This window comes from Chaetodon auriga, chromosome 7 (genome assembly GCF_051107435.1).
Source record: "Chaetodon auriga isolate fChaAug3 chromosome 7, fChaAug3.hap1, whole genome shotgun sequence".
NCBI lineage: Eukaryota > Metazoa > Chordata > Actinopteri > Chaetodontiformes > Chaetodontidae > Chaetodon > Chaetodon auriga.
In genome coordinates, this window is record NC_135080.1 from 24,812,706 (window position 1) to 24,825,674 (window position 12,969).

Sequence of the window (12,969 nt, forward strand, 5' to 3'; positions counted from 1 at the left end):
TCTTCTTATCCATGACCTCTCTGCACTGGGGACAGTGCTGTCCTGCTTTCCTCCAATCAGTTCACATTTTATTTTTGATCATCAAGATTTGTGCTAACTCATAGAATTCTTTCCTCAGTGACAGATGATGCCTGTAAGTCAATTCCAAGTTGGAGCTGCTGAGGAACAAAAGTTCACACTATGTTACTTTGCTGCCTGTGAAATGTTCAAGGGTTTGACATAAACGATGAGTAGATGAATGAACTGTGTCTATGTCTGTGTCCTCTGCCTCTCCAGAAACTATTTGGCAGCCACGAACCTTCATCAGTTCACCTCTGGGTCTCCTACAATCGCCAGCCAATGAAAGCTGCCCAGTTTATGACCCGACATCCAATCACAGTGAGTTTCTTTTTCATGTGCTGCATCAATAATTCAAAAATGAGGAGTTTCTCAGAGTAAGATACTTCAAAAAGCACGAGTCCTTCTTTCTTTGAGGGCTGTTCTTCACTGAAGTCTCTTAACTGGAAAAAGTTAAATTTTACCTTTTTTCAACCTGATGAATGAACCACCTGTTCAAATTGCTAAATAAACCCACTGTCCTGTTCCACTCCTGGGTAACTTTCATTCACTATGTGTCACCTGAGCAGAGCGGGAGTGTGACATGATAAAAAGCGAGTGCTCTAACATGAAGTTAGATTGTCAAAACATATTTTTAAAACTAAAGCAGTTTAAGGGGACATGACGGTCATGGAGATATTAGGCAGGAGAATTAGAGCCTACAGTAGGTAATGTTACACTGTAGTGTGCAACAGAAGGTGATCCTGGACAGAGACCTTCATAAAGACTCTGAAGCAGCTTCCAGAGTGACAGAAGTTTCCTAACAAAGACTACTGAAACGGAGAAGTGCTGAAATATGCAGATAAAAGTCTTAAAAACTTCATGGTAAATTGGCAGAAATGATGATATGATGAACAGAATATTCACTTAGCATTAAGTTTGGCCTATGCCTGGTTTAGACTATCCTAGCTTGATTTTGAGACGATGTTATCCTGGCCGACGAATTACCAGCATCTTGGCTGATCAGTGAAGGACAATCGGGCATCTATACTTCTATGATGTGACATTCTAAACGATGTGGGGATGCCCCACGACACCCTGACGCAAAGACTAGCACGTCAGAATTTTGTGTTATGACACACCTAGAGTGAAATGTCCCACGACGTGTTCCTGACCGTTTATCAGGTGCTCTTTCCAGAGCGCAGTCAGGCAACCATGGAGAGGAGGAGGAGGAGGAGGAGGAGGGATGCTGAGGTTGCTGCTGTCAGGTGGGACAATGAAAGACAGAAAAAGTTCGTTGAGCTGTGGCAACAGTACCCCTGCCTATTTGACGTGTCCTTGTGGGAATACAATGACTGAGTCAATGTTGGCGAGAAATAGCGAAAGCTCTTCATCAGCCAGGCAAGGAGCTGCTGTGCTGTCATAACATTATCCCCAGTCCTAATTGCAGGAATATGCTTATCATTACTAATTACCAAACGTTAAAGTGGCCTATTTGATGCAACCAACACAGCCAAGCCTGCTCCTTGTAGAATAAATAACCATGGAAATAAAATTCCTGTATGTGAAACTCGTTCTACCTTTGCTAATTGTTATCTGGATGCTACCCAGTAGATGTAAAAATTAGGACAGAATAGGTTTACACCGTCTCTTGCACTTGCTTTTAATATTAGAGCTCACTGTTTCACTCTCCTCCGCATTGACACCTGAACTTGTGCATGATCGTGAAATAAGATGTGCTGTGATTGGTCGGGGTCATACATATAGTCTTGTCAGTCACCTGACCAAGACACAGCAAGAGTTTGTGGCACCGTGATCATTAGATCTGACACGTGACCATCGTCAAAGACAAGAATAGTGTGTAGTCTGAACCAGGCCTCAGTTATATTATCTATTACATTTGAGTTGATCTCTGTATCATATTTAAAGGTGTCAGATTGAGGCGTTTGGATTCTTGAGTCAAATGAGTGTTTCTAACTTGTGGTGACAGGCGGACTGTCTTTATGGACTGGTACGACTGGTCTGAACTGCTTGTGGATTTCATTCCTCCCTCAGAGAAGTTTGGTGAATGCCACAAATTCTCTTAAGTCACCTGCACGACCCACTGAAGAACACTGAAGATCTGTTCATACGAGCGGTTCCTGCATGAGGCCCATTGCTTTGTTATCAGTGCCCAGCTTTATGTATCAGAAACATTAATGTCTCAGGCTGGGAACATACTGTACTCTGTCGAGGACACACACACACACACACACACACACACACACACACACACACACACACACACACACACGCACGCACGCACTCTCGTAGCCACACTTCGACACAGATCTGAGAGTGTTGCCATCAGTTTGAGGTGACAGAGCACATGGTCTTGCTCTGAGAGGTGTGGGGATTCATTCTCCCCATTAAGTGTTTTTTTGTGGTCGAATACTGAAAGTCATGGTTCTCATACTGAAATTTTACCACACATACTGGCTTTCTTGCTCAACATTTCTTTGTTGTGTTGTTGTTTGTTTTGTGTGGAGCTTTTGAAAAATCTGCAGCTTTAGAGGGTGTTAGGCCTCATTGTCAAGCTTATGGTCCCCAAATGATCATCAGGTTTATGAGCTTGAATACATTTGGTGATTGGATTGCTCTTGAGTCAGAGATGAGTCACAGTCAGTATCATCCCTTCCCCAGCTCACTTCACTCTGTCTGTCTATTTCAGTACACTGTGGATTATTTGAACTAAGCAAACTGCATATGAGCAGTGTGCTTCTGCTTCTAAAAGTATATGACACAACTGATGTCCTGATTTTGGTGGAAGAACCACCTACGCATTGTACAGAAGACAAGTCCGTGTTTCCACTGTGCTATCCGGTCTCTTCACATTGTGTCCGGCCATTCAGTCTAATCAGGCAGCAGGTCAGTGAAGTAAAGATGACCTCCTCTTTCTCTTCGCTCTTCCTAACAGGAGTACTACATAGCAGATGCCTCGGAGGACCAAGTGTTTGTGTGTGTGAACCACATGAACAACGTCACACACCTGTACATCTCAGACACACAGGGCCTGTCCTTCTCTCTGTCGTTGGAGAATGTTCTGTATTACAGTCCTGAGGGCTCTGGCAGCAACACACTGATCAGGTACTGCACACACACACTCGTCAGCCTTCGCCGGGGACACTGAATCAGCCAGTGCTCTGTCATAGCATGCTGTATGTTTTCGTGATTTCATCGTAGAAAGATACTCAGATACTCAGATGAGCCACAGTATTCTTTAAAGTGAAGTGCAAGTTCCTCAAAATTGTATTTGAACACAAAACTGGAGCAGTTCAACAAAATAATGCCAACTCGAGGTCCATTTGGTAACCTTTTGAAGAGCCTTCAGCTGTATCATACGATCCTATCAACAGATGGAGCTCGCTCAGTTGTCATGGAGATGGAGGTGGAGGTGGATCTGTAACCTTTACCGCTGCTTCTAGAGCACTTACAGGACTTCTTGTCTGTTCTGACATATTATTCATTACTTGGTACTTGGTACTCTAATACTCAGGTGTTATGCTGAATAAAAATGAGGAAAGAAGATATTTGGTGATGGTGTTCACTCAGTTTATTCCACGTAGCGTGCCGCGGTGGAAGACAACAGACGCAGCATCTGGGATGCCTCTCGCCTGGTTTCAAATGTTTTCTTTGGTGACATTGAACAACAGGTGCAGAGAGCACTCCTCTGTGCACAGCTGTAAATGTCACACTGTTATGTTACATTATACCAAATGAGTCACACTGTTGGGTGCAATATCCCCCTCTGCAAGCTGCTCATGCACACACTCACCCTCGTTCTCCTGACTGAAGGAAGAGATGTGCTGCTGAGGGACCGTGAATGCCTCCAGGTTCACCTTTACTCACAAAACTGTCTTTACAAAGACCAGAATTTGTTGTTGGTGTTGTCAGGTGGTGAATTCGGCCCATGGCACCCTGCAGGTCACCTGTGTACGTCACGCAAGCTATGAAAGATGGCAAGCCATGATTGGTTAGAGTCCAAGTCACAGCAAGAATTTCGTGACCATCTGAGGAGATAAAAAGGGAAAGGGAGGAAAGTAGTTTGACAGTAACTCGGTTGCCTGATGCCAGCACATCCATTTCCATGACATCAGAGCAAACTCCATCTGCTGATGAAAGTGGGTGATTCACTCGAAATGTCCACAAAAAGCGAAAGTTAGTATTATTTTGTTAAACTGCGATTTCCAAGGTCAAGAGTGAACCTTAGTAAAAATACCAGTAATACAGAAATACCAGTAGTTAATACAGAAATACCAGTAGTTAATCCCCTCTTTTTGTCTTTATGTAAGTCATGAATGCCATCAAGCAAATTTTCCAGCCTGTAGAAATGCACCTGGTGTGTACCTGCAGGACAAACTAAACACAGTCTGCAGACTTGCGAGTAATTGATCAGTCCCCTCAGCAACCTCAGGAAGTGACAGGAAGACCTCTAGTTCCCATTACAAATGCCTGATAACACTGATAACACAAAGGCTTTGCAAGTACAGATGAGTAATGCTTGTTTATCTAATAAAAGAGCATCTATTGATCTGATGGCGCAGCTGCAGCTGAACTCTGAGCTCCCTATTCATTGTTTTTCTACTCAGTCTTCTCCACAATCACATCAGGGACATCCTGCGTTGTTTTGGCAGAAGCAGGCGCACAGTGTTGGCTCAGGTGTTTGCCTGCTAATGATAATTCTTTCTGTTTATTTGACACTGTGTCTTCTGTTAGTGGAATTAGCTGTGGATCCCTTTTCTTTCTCTTTATGTGAACACAAAGCATCTCGTGCTGATGGCTTGGTTCACACATGTATGTAGTATGCATGCGTGCAGTTTTCTTGCATCATTTCTGGGTAACGAAGTTCAGGCTTCCTGTTTATGCCTCTCTGTTGTGTGGAAAGTTGCCTCATACAACTGTAATTTCAAAATGCTTTTACTTCACCTGTGTTTGCCCTCCAGTGTTCTTAAGCCAAGCAAACACAGATGTGTACAGGAAATATCAGTGATTTTTAAAGAATGTATGCAAGAGATTAGTAGGCAAAATGTTTTTTTAGTCAAATCAAGGCTGGAATTACCACAAATCTCTCTTCTGAAAGTAAAGGGTGTCTTAATGAAAGCATTGCTCCTTCATTTCCTGGTGTATCGTTAACTTTGGTGCAATAAGCACAAATTGTGAGTGTTCCTCCCTGACCCTGATGATGATGTATCCCATCTCTGTTTCAGGTACTTTGCCAACGAGCCTTTTGCAGACCTGCACCGAGTGGAGGGGCTGCGAGGAGTCTTCATCGCCACACTCATCAATGGCTCGGTCAGTGAAGACAACATGCGATCTGTCATCACTTTCGACAAGGGAGGGACGTGGGAGCTGCTTCAGCCACCTGCTGCCGACAGCCTGGGAGGAACTGTGGAGTGCCAGGTACCCCCCCCAGACCCTGACTGACCCACTTTCATTCTCCATTTGTGTTTGTTGACAGCAGAAATGAGTTGCTTATTATCATCCATTGTTATTATGGTAGGTGTGATTAAAGTATCTAATCACCTGTCGCAGTGTTTTGCTCACCTAACTGTGCCACCGCAGGGAGTACTCCAACACTGCTTCCAATCAGTGTGGAGTTGCTGTACAGATGATTGCGGTGTGGATTTGCAGGTGTCTGATGTGTCTCTGTGCGGGGCAGGGACTATGATTCCATTATTACATCTGTACTAGTGCTGAAGTGATTCATGGATTTGTCTGTTGAAAGAGAAGTGGCAGCCAAACTGATCATTGATGAATAGTTTGTCATTGGCAAAAGCTTCTTTAATGCAATGACTTCCTGCATGACTCTGTAAAGCAGGCTATTGCCCTTTGATAGACAAATCAAAAGTTGTATTAATCGGAATTACAGCCTTGTTCTTGAACATTCTACTTCTAGATTAAGTCTTTCACACACTCGTAAGATTTGACCAAACAATAATTGCTAGAAGCTCATATCCATCATTCACAACCAAATGACTGAATTCTAGACTTTAGTCATCACAGAAGATCTTTTTTGTTAAATATTTCCCATTGAATGTCTTGTTGATGACAAATCATTCCAGCAGGATGTCTGTCAGGCTTTATTGCAAGTTTCATAAACTGCTGGTAGTTTATGGGATGAAGAAAAGGGTCAAACCTCAGTTGCACCGGACGTGTTTGAAAATTGATATTGAATTACAATATTGGCGAACCAGCATTTCCAGCCTTCCTTTCTTTTTCTAGTACCAACTCAACAACATCATCTGACTCTCCTCTCCTCTCCTCTCCTCATCTCCTTCTCAGCTGAGTAAAGGTTGCTCTCTCCACCTGGCCCAGCGCTGGAGCCAGCTGTTCAATATCCAGCTGAGGAGGATGCCCATCTTATCCAAGGACTCTGCACCAGGACTCATCATGGCCACAGGTGGGAGGACCAGCAGCAACATCACTCATACAGACAGTATTTGAAGAATCTCAGGATGAATAATCCACTTGACACTTCCACAGTATATGCGCTGGAATCAAGGACAGCTCAGTATGAGCACCATACTACCTACTATTAGTACCTCATTTGAACTTCCATGTGTGGCGATGTGAGGCACAAAACACCTAAATGAATGAATTTTTCACTGAAGACACACATAGTCTCATTCCTACACTACTCAGTACAGCTAGAATTATCTGGAATCTGTGTGATAGACAGAAAAATAATCTTTTACAACATGTAGTGTTGGTAGGAGTCTGTGTATGAGTATCTTTTCGTCAGGACAGCTGAAGAGAGTTTGTGTGCCATCTGTTAGAGGAGGACCTCACTGACAGAGCTGGAACCACTCAAGCATGTGTTATTTTTCAGCACTGTCCTCTTGTTCTGATGGCAAAGATAAGTTTGGCCTACACAGGAAACAAGCAATACCAACCCGCAAGTCTTCCCCCATGGTGACTGAGCTGCCTTTCAGTCAGTCTCAGTAAAGGTCCACTTCCTGTATTACCCAAAACACAGGAAATACAGTTGCACTCTGCAGAAAGTGCAAGAAACTTCCTGTTTAGTTTGTCAGCAGTTTGTTTAGTTGCGTTTTGAAGTTTGTTGTCTCTCACAGAGACCTGTGTTAACATGTTGCAGACAGATGAGTGAAGATGAGTTTCTCCGCCTGGCTGCCGAAGCCGAGTTTCTGCCTGCAGTTTGAAGCCTCTTTAGCTCTTCACAGCTGGGGAAATCAGTGATTTGGTGATACTCTCCAGTGTCTAGGACACTGCTTCCTCTGCACCCCCTAATTAAATTCTTATTAGATAATGGGCATGGAGAAAGGGAGAGAGGAGTAGGGAGGACTGGCAGTCACAGTCGCCATTTGCTTCGTTATCGCTCTCAAACAGATGGGCTGATTACTGCTGCAGCACCCAGCGGGTGCTTGACGGGTCAAACACACTCACACAGGCTGGCATATACGTACACAAACTGCACGGCCGTCTTTACACACACATATATCACATATGAGCAGTGTGTCTTTTGAGAGGATTATTTAAGAATTATTGTAATTATTACAAACATATATTGACACAAATATTATGATTATGTATCATTACAGTGTAGCATGCTGCTCTGGTAGTTCACCAAATTCAACATTACTTGTCAATCCAACTATAACAGAATACAGCTAAAGTGGATATTTGTTTCTCTGAGGACGAGGAAATAAAAATAGAGAAATGGAAAAACACCTGACAAAATAAAAAAAAAAACATTAGAAAAACTGAAAAACACCAACAAAACGTTCAATATACATACATGACATGACATTATTACACTGGTTGACTTTGCCAGAATTTATCTGAGGAGACACTTTGGCCACATTCTGCATAGATATGCAAGAATTTGTGAACAATATGTTATTTTCTTATTTCTCTTCTTTTTGCTGTTATTATTACCGTCAAGGATCATCTGATTTTCAAAGATAATACTCCTCCACTCGTCCAAAAATAAAATCCTGCAAGAAGCACTGACTCACCCTGAAACACTTTGGCATGAAATTCCTCAACTTTAGAGAGATTGGGCTGAATACATTTGCTATCAGCAGTTGTTTCTGCCTCTGAAGAGAAACTTAACATCCCCTGAAAATCTGATCCTTTTAACCAGCAGTGGTTTAACTTTTCCCCTGCATGCAGTGAACTTTGCCTGGACTCCAGGACTGAGTAATATCACTGTCAGGTGTGGGTACACATGACACAGAGCACATTTCTGACCGTACCTAAAAGAGGCCTGAATACCTGATTTTCAGCGTGGTGTTAAATTACTCTTAAATCTTGATGCTGGTAGAACTTTCAGAAACACACACGCACAGTGACAACCTGTTTGTGTTTTCCAGTTCCAGATTTGTGCGGCGGCGCAGAGTCTGTTTTGGAACATTTGTTTGTTGTCTGGAGTCTCTGGCTCCTCATGTGATGATATTTAATGAGAATCATTAGCCCATTTTACACAGAGACAGAGCATAATTCATGTTTGAGACGTTTTTACATCCCTCAGCAGAGACACAACAGCCATGTTCCTCTCATTTTAATCTGCGCTTCTGCAAGTCATTCAGCCTGAGATGAGATTTGATTAACAAGGATTGATGTGTGCAGATGTGAGCAGGTGTTTGTCCGCTCTTAACTGTCGAAGGCACACACTGTTGGTATTAATCATCCAGTCCATAAATTTCATTGTTCTTGATGGATGGAAGGAGGAATGCATTTTGAAGATATGTGTGTGTGTGTGTGTGTGTGTGTGTGTGTGTGTGTGTGTGTGTGTGTGCGCACGGATGTGGGAGGTATTATTTACCATCTTAGTTTAGAGCGTTAGCATGCAAACATTTTCAACTGAGGGGAATGCCATTCGTCTTTCAAATATTTGGTCATAAACCAAAGCCATGTGACCGTCCTGTGGGGAACAGGAGGGGTTGTGCCAAATTTCATCAGTCCGCCCGACAGCTGACATTTCAGTCTGGAACAAAGTAGTATTGACTTTGTGTTCCCTTGAGCCGTGCTGCTAGCCTGGCTAATAAGGATGTTGTTTCTTGTTGTAAGATACTTACACGTACTTTGATTTGAGTTGTGAAAAAATATGTGTTCATATAATAAGTGGCACATAATTATACAACGTTGTGCCAGGGGAACTGACAGAAATCTGTGGCTGTTGGTAAAATATAGCTAACCCAAACTTTAGGTTGAAATGTTATTAGAAGTGTTATTATTGGAACCCAATGCAATGCTTATTCTAATAATTCTAATCATTTTGTAGGCACTTTTAGTTACGCTGTCTGCATGCTTATGACATGCTGTGATATTAAAAGCAATACAAATTCATGAAACACATCTTTTTAGCCACATGAAAGTGGAAGGGCTATATGAAAGACAGTGTCAGCTGACATCTACAAGATGCGTGTATAGAACATGTCATACATTTTCACAAGAGCCCTGCACCATCCAATACCACTGAACACATTTCTTTACACTTTCATGCTTTCTACATGAAGATCCCATTTGATAAAGGTCACCAAAGACCTTTGGTCTACCACCACCCTCACCCCCACTTACTGCACTGCACCATGAATGCGAAGGATCAGAAACAAACTGTGGACGTCATCTTGTATCTGTTTCACAGTTTGATTTACTTTACAGTGCTCATCATGGCCTCACAAGTCCACTGACACGGCAGTTGGCTCTTCATCTTGTTAGTTTTCTGAAAGTGAAAAAAATTGGTAGTTGAGTTTCCATTTCAGCATGTTTGATTTCATTAAGTTTCTTTGTGAATCCTCTGAGCAGATCATTCCTGCTGATTTCTAACAACATACTGTCAGAGGAAAGTATTTTTCAGTGCATACAAAGGCCACATGCATGAAAAGATACAGAATGCTATGGTTTCAGTTCTTGGGTTACACATTTTCCATATATGAAAGCAAAAACAGTGGTCACATCAAGTCTGTAATATTCAGGGAAAACCCCTGTAATGTGTGGGTGTAAAATGCCTTTTTGTCCTCTGGTTGCAGGATCTGTTGGCAGGAACTTGGCCAACAAGCCTAATGTGTATGTATCCAGCAGCGCTGGAGCTCGATGGAAGGAGGTCAGTACAAAATCTGACACAAATGACAAGAAAAACACAGCTTTTACAAAAGCTGCTTGTGTGTCAAAGAGTTTTCAACACGTCACGACGAATTTCATGTCAGTGCCTCTATATGTACCCAGGCATTATGAAGCTTTGTGCACTGCTCACTTGGACTGACCATTTCTTCAAAATGCATCTACAAATAGTCATTGATGCTGTGCATTATTGATTGATAAGTAGGTCTCATTTCTTCACTGAAAACAGTACAAAACACTGAGCTGTAAAACACTAGAATAAGCCATAGAGCCGAGAGAACCATGAGCTGTAGCCTTTGGACTCGTTGTTAATATGAAAATATAAATGAGCTGCAGCTTTAAATGATTTTAGACCTTGAGGATTCAACTCCACATTCTGCTTTGTTCAGCTGCTGGTAATACTGAAAACATGTTGCAGTTAGATAACCGTATGTAAATGATGGTCAAAGAGCTTTGTCCTTGCAGATGTATCTACTAGACATCAAACCTTTTGTATTGACTCAGTGTCATGAGTTTGGGAGTTTCCAAGCAGCTTCACATCTTCTAGTTTCTAAATGACCAGTTTGCTTGAATGCTTCACTCAAACTAAAGATGTAAATGTACAAGAGAGTGTAGTTTGCTGGACTTGAAAGACCCAATGAAATGGACACTTTGACCTCTTGGTAGAGAGTGAAGCCACATCTCTCTCAGGGAAGAGTGAACATGAAATATTACCAATAAAACTATCAATATTTTCAGTGTAATCCAGCCCTTCTATCAAATCAAACACACTTTCAGTGCTGCACAGTTCACAATGCACTGTGCTCTGTCTCAGGGATTGCGTCAAATGTTGCTACCTGCCTCATTCAGCTAATTCTGGTGTGCATTATGTTCTGATGGTTCACTGGACGTACTCTGTTGTCCAGGCACTGGCAGGCCCACATTTCTACACATGGGGAGACCATGGTGGTATTCTGATGGCTATCGCACAAGGAGGCGCCACCACACATCTCAAGTAAGTCCAAATGTCCCGTTTAAATGTTTCTCCGGGATAGAAAAGGACCAGATTTGAGCCCAGAATCTTGATCTATTGTTCATTTGGTTCCACCTTAATTAACGGTTTCAAACGTAAAACCCTGCGAGGCTGCTTTGTGACTGGAAGGCCTCCATTTACAACGCTGGGGAGTGAAGCACATAAACGGCACCTGCCCCAGTGGATGTGCTCATTAATCAGCAGGAGCAGATTGTGTGAACGAGAGGCAGCTTGTTGTGGGGAAAAAGTAAACAAACCTTCCTCAGTAAACAGAGGTAACATAAAACGCCTCTGTGCCAACAGCATCATCAAAGGCTATTGGTATTCATGGGAGGGTGATACAGTATATTGATGTGAAAGCAGCTGACCTCGTTCACATGCAGAGAGAATTCCGTTTCCTTACCCTGGTTACTCCCTAACCTGGTTTTGCCTTCATACACACATATGTACGCCATCCAGTAGATGGGTTTTTTTTTTCCTGATGATGGTATCTCCCTCTTTCCTCTCTCAAAATGAAAACATGAGTGTGTAGGCGACAGAAGAAAAAAAATTCTGGCAACTGATTTATTAAAAAGAATAGATGCAGGCTGTCAAAGACCCAGCTGAAAAACATTGTTGCTTAATAAAACACTGGGTTAAATACTGGCCATGTCCTTGTCAGGTTCAGCACCAATGAAGGCGAGACGTGGACCAACTTTCAGTTCTCAGACAGGGAGGTGTATGTGTACCAGCTGCTGACTGAACCTGGGGAAAAGAGCACCATCTTCACCATTTTCGGCTCCTATGCCGACCAGAGGCACAGCTGGCTCATCCTGCAGGTCAACACCTCTGACGTTCTGGGTAGGTTGGAGAGTGAGAGGGAGGGAGAGCGTAGAGAGCTAAGAGCGATCCTCAGCTCTTAGCAACAACAGCTATTTATAATTTCTGATTTTTGAATTATTATTTTATTGCTGTTATATTAAATATAGAATCAGCTTTATTAACCAAGTATGTGGCAGTTGTGCTGCATACAAGTATTGTGCAGTTAGTAAAGAATCTGACTTCATTTTTTACAGTGCTCTTGTTTGTTCTTACACAGGAATAGACATAAAGACTAAGACCAAGGACGACCAATAACCAACCACATAAAAATATATATATATACAAGTCAATGCTCTGTAGATTGTAAACAATACAAATAGTGTCAGGGAAATAAATATTGAAAGGACGTGGTGGATGATTATGTGTAATATGGCTAAATCTATACTAGCTGGCTCAGAAAAGGAGAGAGATGTAAGCTCAGGTGTTTCTAAGAGCTGTGTGCCTTTCAACTAAGGCTTCCAGATGGAGTGTGTCATCACTCGGAAGTCCTCTTCAGAGCTGCAGGAGAAAGAAATTGAAGACCAATTGAGAAATGGACCACCGGGAACATTAGCCAGCAGCTCAGAGTCAATGTCAAATGTCTATAGCTGTCTTCTGTTTTTTCTCCAGGTGTGCCGTGTTCTGAGGCCGACTACAAGCGCTGGTCTCCATCAGATGAGCACGGTAACGAGTGTCTGTTGGGCAGAGAGATCACGTTTAAGAGGCGAGCCCCCCACGCTACGTGTTTCAACGGAGAGGAGTTCGACCGGCCCGTCACCATCTCTAACTGCTCCTGCACACGCCAGGACTATGAATGGTTAGGAACATAAAATACCCCATAATAACAAAAATACCTCGCATATATATTTAGCGTGTTGAGTAGTATGTGTTCTGTTGCTGTGATATTACAGACAGAACTCAAGTGTGTCCTGTTCCTTTGATAATCTTTGAATTGTTAA

General features: G+C 42.5%; 1 protein-coding gene across 3 annotated transcripts in view; it reads left to right on the forward strand.

The window, feature by feature from the left end:
• sorl1 (sortilin-related receptor, L(DLR class) A repeats containing) overlaps window positions 1–12,969 on the forward strand; it is a 95,674-nt gene that overhangs the window by 47,572 nt on the left and 35,133 nt on the right. For all 3 annotated transcript variants that reach the window (XM_076734622.1, XM_076734623.1, XM_076734624.1), the window contains exons 7-14: window positions 277–378; window positions 2,993–3,162; window positions 5,283–5,475; window positions 6,358–6,475; window positions 10,068–10,141; window positions 11,064–11,152; window positions 11,832–12,010; window positions 12,641–12,827. In XM_076734622.1, the coding sequence (XP_076590737.1) occupies window positions 277–378; window positions 2,993–3,162; window positions 5,283–5,475; window positions 6,358–6,475; window positions 10,068–10,141; window positions 11,064–11,152; window positions 11,832–12,010; window positions 12,641–12,827 (1,112 nt within the window). The remainder of the gene's footprint in view (window positions 1–276; window positions 379–2,992; window positions 3,163–5,282; window positions 5,476–6,357; window positions 6,476–10,067; window positions 10,142–11,063; window positions 11,153–11,831; window positions 12,011–12,640; window positions 12,828–12,969) is intronic.